This window comes from Solenopsis invicta, chromosome 12 (assembly GCF_016802725.1).
Source record: "Solenopsis invicta isolate M01_SB chromosome 12, UNIL_Sinv_3.0, whole genome shotgun sequence".
In the NCBI taxonomy this organism is placed as follows: Eukaryota; Metazoa; Arthropoda; class Insecta; order Hymenoptera; family Formicidae; genus Solenopsis; species Solenopsis invicta.
Window position 1 is genome coordinate 12,086,240 of NC_052675.1, and position 7,308 is coordinate 12,093,547.

At 32.3% G+C, this 7,308-nt stretch overlaps 1 protein-coding gene and 1 long non-coding RNA gene across 4 annotated transcripts in view; one reads left to right on the forward strand and one right to left on the reverse strand.

Moving 5' to 3' along the window:
- Positions 1-2,550, forward strand: part of LOC105208223 — a 518,645-nt gene extending 516,095 nt beyond the window's left edge. For 2 of the 3 annotated variants that reach the window (XM_039456060.1, XM_039456061.1), the window contains one exon: positions 1,185-2,550. In XM_039456060.1, coding sequence (XP_039311994.1) covers positions 1,185-1,357 — 173 coding nt within the window. In that variant the 3' untranslated portion in view covers positions 1,358-2,550. The remainder of the gene's footprint in view (positions 1-1,184) is intronic. The other variant, XR_005576059.1, reaches the window with a different exon arrangement.
- The window catches only part of LOC120359248, a 135,971-nt gene that overhangs the window by 72,325 nt on the left and 56,338 nt on the right, over positions 1-7,308 (reverse strand). The gene's annotated exons all lie outside the window — the stretch shown is intronic.

Here is a 7,308-nt window from a genome sequence, read left to right on the forward strand (position 1 = left end):
AAAATTGAACCGAGATTTGAACTTGATCCCTCGTTCTCCTTCCCAGCACCCAGTCCTGCACAATTGCTCCACTACTGTCATAATTATTCCGATTGTATACTTACTTAATCTGCCGTACGTAAACTCTAAGTATGTAATTGTCATAACTTATTTATAATAAAGCCTACTTAACTAGTTGAAGTGCTATTTTACTATGAATTAATAGTTGCACAAATAATGTTACCGCGATAACACAAACTATGTTTTATAGTTATTGCAACTAAAATTTTAATTGCAATAATTATAAATTAGTTTATTGAACTATGTATATAAATTCTACATATAAAATGTGTGTAGTTGTCACTTTTATAGTTGTCACTATTATGAATTTTTCACTGAGTCTTTTAGTATAGCTTTTGGCCTTGCCTCCCCTTTAAAATAAATAATAAAATTTAAATACTAATAATAATAATTGTTATTGAAATTGTATTGTTAGTTAAAAATATTTCCTTTATAACATTGATATAAATGTGACATTGATAGGTATGAAGAAATTTAAAAAAAAAGAATTGTTTTGTTTATAACTCTGATTAAATGTAGTAACATGCGACATTGTCAGTGTGTATTTTAATATATTTATATGAAAATATAAATATATGAAAATATATTTAGAGAAAATTGTACAATTCATGAAATATTCTGTACGCGAAATCGATGCGGTGAAACTTAATCTTTTTAATTCCAGAATATTTTTAAAATTCTATTTTTTATAATTATAATTTTTCAAAATTCATATAGTTTGTTTGTGGTTAAATTATTTAAAACTTTTTTTTTATAAGACGTAATGCTATTTTAGAAATTAGTTATTTAAAAATAACTATAAAAATTTTGAAAAAATTTGTGCCTATATATTAATCATTTTCAAAATTTGAGTAAGTGTAATGCATGACAAGACTGAAAAACCAATGAACAAATGTGCACAATTAATCCTATTTTTTTAATAATTTAATTAATAAATCATATAACATTTTCCATGTTTGAATAAATTTAATTGGATTAATTACAATCATGATCCAAATAAAATTTCTACACACAAAAGTAAATAGAAAATTAAAGTGTACACTGATTACTGACTGATTACTGATAAAGCTCTTATATGCTTTTATATGAGATCACACATATTTCATTGTTTGTTTCAAAAATAGTGTACGTGGAAGACAGTATGGACTGGCGAGATCCGTCGTTTTTGGAGGCCCTAACGGCTGAGACGTGCATTTTGCAGAAGAGAGTAGAGGCCTGTAAGAGTCACGTTGTTCTGGTCACTTGCTTCGACTCCTGCCCTCAACAATCGCCATCGGCCGAGATTAAGATCACCTAACGTAGACTCAGATCAGCACGCATAACCGCGTGTTGATCACCAATCCCGCCCACCCACCTACGAATTTAATCGTTGAAACGAGACGAGCGAGGTCGCCGAATGGAACGGAAATAAAATTAGGAGATAATGACGTCGATGTCGCTCGACTCCGTCCAATAGTTGTTAATGATATATCGTGGTATCGTCATCGTCATCATTATTGTTAAGTCTTGTAAAACGGTACTAGAAAGATTAAAGAAGAAATAAGAGAAGTTAAAGTAAAAATTTTACCGAGGTAGCGCACACGTACACGCACACGCACGTGTCTTATCGAAGTTATATTATGAAGTTATAACGAAAGGTGTATTCGTGTTAGAGATTTCGTGGTTGCTTCAGTTTCAACGATGTTTCTCAGGATGTGTGCAGAACGAAGATGTTAGATAATTTTCGCGGTTGTTACAATAGCGAAACGAGTCTCGGTTTCGAACGTCGACATTTGCGCTGCATTTGCATCGACATTAACGGTTAACGTGAGAAATTGGTGCTTTGTTCTTACATCTATTATTCATCAGAGTTATTTAGAAACATTATCGCTGCCATTTTCTATTTGATGTCATTAGTAAATTATAAGAGAAAAAAGAAAGAGATATTTCAGACCTAAAGACTGTTGGCCAGTCGGCCGAACCACGTATTTATCGGGAACAGCGACGAGTAGAATAAGCGGATGATGATGCGCGCTAAACTTCTATTGTCGCACTAGACTAGAAATATTCATCTCGACCTAGAAACAATATAACACACGCGTCGATATTCGTAATAATGTTGATCGAGGAGTAACAATCGACCGCGGATTAAAAGACAGTAGAGTGATAATCGAGAAAACCGATCATGAACAATTGTGAAATCAGATATGATTATTCGAGCAATTTCGCAGCATCGACAATTGAGATCGGCCACAATCCGGACAGTAATCGTGATTGATTAAATTTAGTCCTTCTCTATGTTACGCATTAGGGCTACGATCCCCGGGAGGGAGAAGAAATATTGTTAAATGACGTTGGTTAATCTGAGTTGCCAATGAAAATCGCTCGTAATGACGGATATTAAGAGATTAGAAGTAAATGCAGATTTGTTCATGGAAAAATCGAGCTTCGGTTTTGAGGTAAAGCCAAACGTGAACGACGCACTGCCAAACGAGTGCAAAATAAAAAAAAGAACCTTTTATACGACTAATGAACAATCAATTAACGAAACGCGCCCGTACGTAATGTATCTAATGCACGCACGTTGATTCATGGTATTATCGTAGCTTTAATCGTTATCAGCAGTTACTGCACTTCGTAGAGTTCCGTAACTCACTTAGAAAGATGCAAGAGAGAATATATGAGAGGAAGAGGGAAGCGAAAGAGAGAAAGAGAGTCAGACTGGATGAGAGAAAGAAAGAAAGAACGTGCGCACGAGAGATAAGGAAAGAAATGAGAGTAAGTATAAGTCGTAAACTTTCGCTAATCGTAAGAGACGCTCGGTTCGTGCGAGCGTTATTGAAACTTGACGACGAGAAGGGAGGAAGGGGGAGGAGGAGAGGAGGAACGAGCAACCAAAATCTCGTTTCCAATGTGAGAATGTTACGCGAAGAGAGAACGCGGATGGGATATGAGCACAGGCGAGGATGAGACCGGGGAGAATGAAAATAGATGGGATGAAAATAAATCGGTATGGGCGTAATGCGAAGCAGAAATAGAGGTATTCTAGTTTTCTGATGCGAGTCTCGTTGTGGACCGATGAATGTCGATGGAAAACCACTCGTTTTTCTCGTCCCGAACTGTTATACCTTGAGGTTCGTTTATGCATGGTACACACGTATATGTATATGAATATATAAGCGCGCGCGCATACACATACACACAAACAGAGAGATGTACGCATATAATGCAAACTGTACCAATGAGCAACACTGCGATTAATCGCGTTATACACACATACACGCAGGTTCGTATTTGCATTTCGTATTTAACATTAATAATGCAAGTATATAATACTGAACTTTGACTAATCTCGGGAAAAAATTTTTATATAAAATTATACAGAATTATATATCAAATATGTCTATATATATATATATATATATATATATATATATTAAAATATATATAATTATCATACAATTTTCAGATATATTTATATGTAATTATATAAGATTATATATAAAATGTGTCCATATATATTAAAATATATATAATTATACATATTTTATACATAATTATATATAATTATGCTTATTTTACATATAATTATATATATAAATAACTTTTTCTCGGGATATCTTTGATATCATTTTGAGAATAAAAATCGCAATCCATATTGTTACGGATTAAAAAATTTTATTAGTCGCATTTAACATTAAATACGAAATACAGATGCGGACCGACGGCACGAATGTCATTTTCTTCACGGACACGTGGTATGACGTCAGATTGTTAACCAGCGAATTCGTATTCCACGTATAGAAAGTAACGAGATCCAGACGCTAATTGAGAAGATGCTACATGCTCGTTTCTCCGTGTCTCACTCATGAATGACCAAAGATGTGAGTTCGCTGCCGAAATCATGGTCATTGCTTTGTCTGCCGGTTCTTTCTGTTGAGAATGCCCGATATTATTGTTGAATAGATTGTTTGTCGCGAGAGGATTACAGTTGACGATTTCCTGTGCTAATCGATTACTCGAACTGTCGCGTGATCGGCTATGATAATCATATGTAGTTAAAAATGTAGCGTTTTATTCGCTAATCTTCTTATCGAGAATTATATCCAGGAAATAAATCATTTCCACCTCCAAATATCAAAAGACAACCTTATTTATTGCGTAAAACATTGAAACATTCACGCATACGATATTTATTTACCTATCGTCGCGTGTCTGACAATGAGTTTAGCTTGAGTTAAAAGCATTGCCAAGAGCGTGTCAGTCCATCTGCCGTGAATACAACAGTAATAATAACGAATTATAGTGATAGTAATTATTAATTGTAACTAGCGATCTACTTCCACTTTCCATTGGAAAACACGCGTCTTTGTATCATAGTATTTGTATTATATTTATATTTTATATGTACAAATTAGTCATGTAATTTCTTGTAATAAAGATCAATTTACAACGTGTATCATGCGTCATCTTCTTTCCTATGTATCCCTGTAAATGTGTTATACGAAATACTTCGACATAAAAATATATTACTAATTATTTCTTCCTTTTTCGTTTCAATCAATCAATTAAAAAAACACGACGAGAAAATATTACATATACCTTCTCACTTCATAACGCAATATAACAAATCAGTCATCTCAAATTCCATTTTTTCTTAATGTGACTTATGTCATTACTAAAATAATATTTCACTCATTATAAAATAAATTATTGTCAAATAAAAGAAAATCAATCTTGCTATACGCTATTAATTTTTATAAATTTTTTTAGTAAAGAAAATATGATAAAAAACATTACGTGTATCTTCTTATTTCATAACGAAATATGACGAATTATCTAATCTCAAACTCATCTTTTTTTAATATAACGTCAATAATATAATATCTCACATATTCTCAAATAAATTAGCATTGAAGAGAGACTCTGTTAAATGCTGTTAATTTTCGTCCTTTTCTAATTTAATGGTAAAAAAATATGATAAGGAAATATGCGTATATACTCATTTTATAATAAAATGTGAAGGATCATCTCAAATTCATCTTTTCTTTTTTAATATTAGTGAGACTTACGTCACTATCATAATAACATCTCACATATATCATAAAAGAAATTAACGCTGGAAAGAGAGCCGACCCTGACGAATTCCTAAGACAATTTATTGGGACGTTCTAGGCCGGGACGCAATTCTCGGCGGCGTATGCGAATGTAGGTCCACCTCCATTTGTCTGTCGACGCTGATACTTTGTTTCACAATGCACGGCTGCACGCGACTTCGCGTATAAAACGGGCACGACGTTCAAGATGAATCGCGTACCGTCTTGGAGAAATTGCTTGACGGATGAGCGAGCATAATAATGCAATATGGATGAAAGACGAGAAGCTCTATCAAAATTCAATGCGACGCTTAAACGTCAATTTGCCCTAATAAACGATGGGTAACAGGCTGACCGGTTATAGTAATAGTAATCATTTTTTTAAAATAATGATGAGATTAAGATGATACAATAAGCAAACAATTTTACTACTCTTAATTATGTTTCCACAACATTAAACTGAAATTAATTACATTTAAAAATCAAAATACGACAAAAATATAACTGATAAATTAAGAGATTTATATATACTATATATATATATATATATATATATATATATATATATATATATATAACGTTAAAAGTATTAATATTATATTATATAAAAATATTTTACAGCTAAAACAAACCAAAATTTATAAAGTTTATTAATGTGGAAAAACGTACAATTGCAATTTGAAATGCAAAACGATGCTTGAAAATCACTGCATGAGTAATATCGGGCAATTTAGTCGCCGGATAAGTAACCTTCCGGCCCAATTATGCTTATCACAGATAAAATACGATTATGATCACAATTAAATCCTTAAAATTCGCGCGCTGATTACAATATACATCGCGTAATCGCGAGACCTCGGCATTTGAATGGATCGTTCGTAGATACAATTGAATCAACGACGGTTTCACATGCGAAGAGAATACGTGACATAAGCGCGCCGCTACGATACGCGAATGATACGCAGTACACACGCATACGCGCAATTTGATTGCGCATCGTGTGATTTACAAATCTATCACTAAAATCACACTTTTATGGTTTTATTATGAATCATTGCTGTCAAAAAAGATTTTTAATTCTTTTTCGATTTCACGCGCATGTTTATATGAAAGAAGATATGCCATCAAATGGTTTAGCACCAATAGTTTGGGGAATTTATAAATGTTTGTAAATCCACCTAGGAAATTGTTAAGCATTGAGAACTGCTATCGACCGATATGGCCATTCTTTTATTTTGAGAATTTACCAATAATTTAAGTTACTATTTTCAAAATGAGTTAATATTGTTAAAATAATCAAATTTTATTCATTAAATTTTTCATTAAATATTGTTTAAACCCAAAAAACCCTAATTTTTAAATTTTAACTTAAAGCAAAAAAAAAGGGTTTCTTAGTTATCCCTTTGGACTAACAAAACAAATAGTTTGACATAAATTATTCCAAAAAATTTAATTATTTGAAGTAAAAAAAAATCGATATTTTTGAAAAATTCACAAATCATGATTTTACACTAATGAATAAAATTTAATTATTTGAACAATATAACATGTTAGATAAAAAGTTGTAATGAATAAATATTATATATAATAATGAGCACGGATCTCGAAGAGAGTCCCAGAAATTTCATAGTGTTTCTGCGCGTTAGCATGCAAAAGGCGAAAGAATATTACAATGCACTTAATAATGCAATACATTAAAATAATTTTTTCTAATACGATAAATCCATACAATTTCATGTATTTACTTTTATATTATTTGGAATCTGTAAACGTATATTTAATAAAAAATAAAGAGGTTCAGAACGTCGAAAACTTACAAGTTACCCACACAAGAGTCTCAGGGACCCTTTTTAAACTTTCGTGCATTCTTACATTGAGAATAATAAAAAAAAGTGTGCTTACAAGTTTATCGTGTCTATGGATAGTTAAAGTTTATTTTAAACCCAAATCCTAGTTTTCAAATTATAAAGCAATGTAAAAAGTCGCAAAGGGTCCGTCAGATCCACGTGGATGAACTAGGGTTAATATAAATTACATCATTTAATGGCAATAGTTTTTGTAGAAGTATAGAAAAACAAAAAAATTTATCAGATCCGCAGTCAATTTGCAATGACGTTCTGCCTACCTATTCATGGCCGGAACCTGCACATCACTGCATCAAGTGGTCATCGCA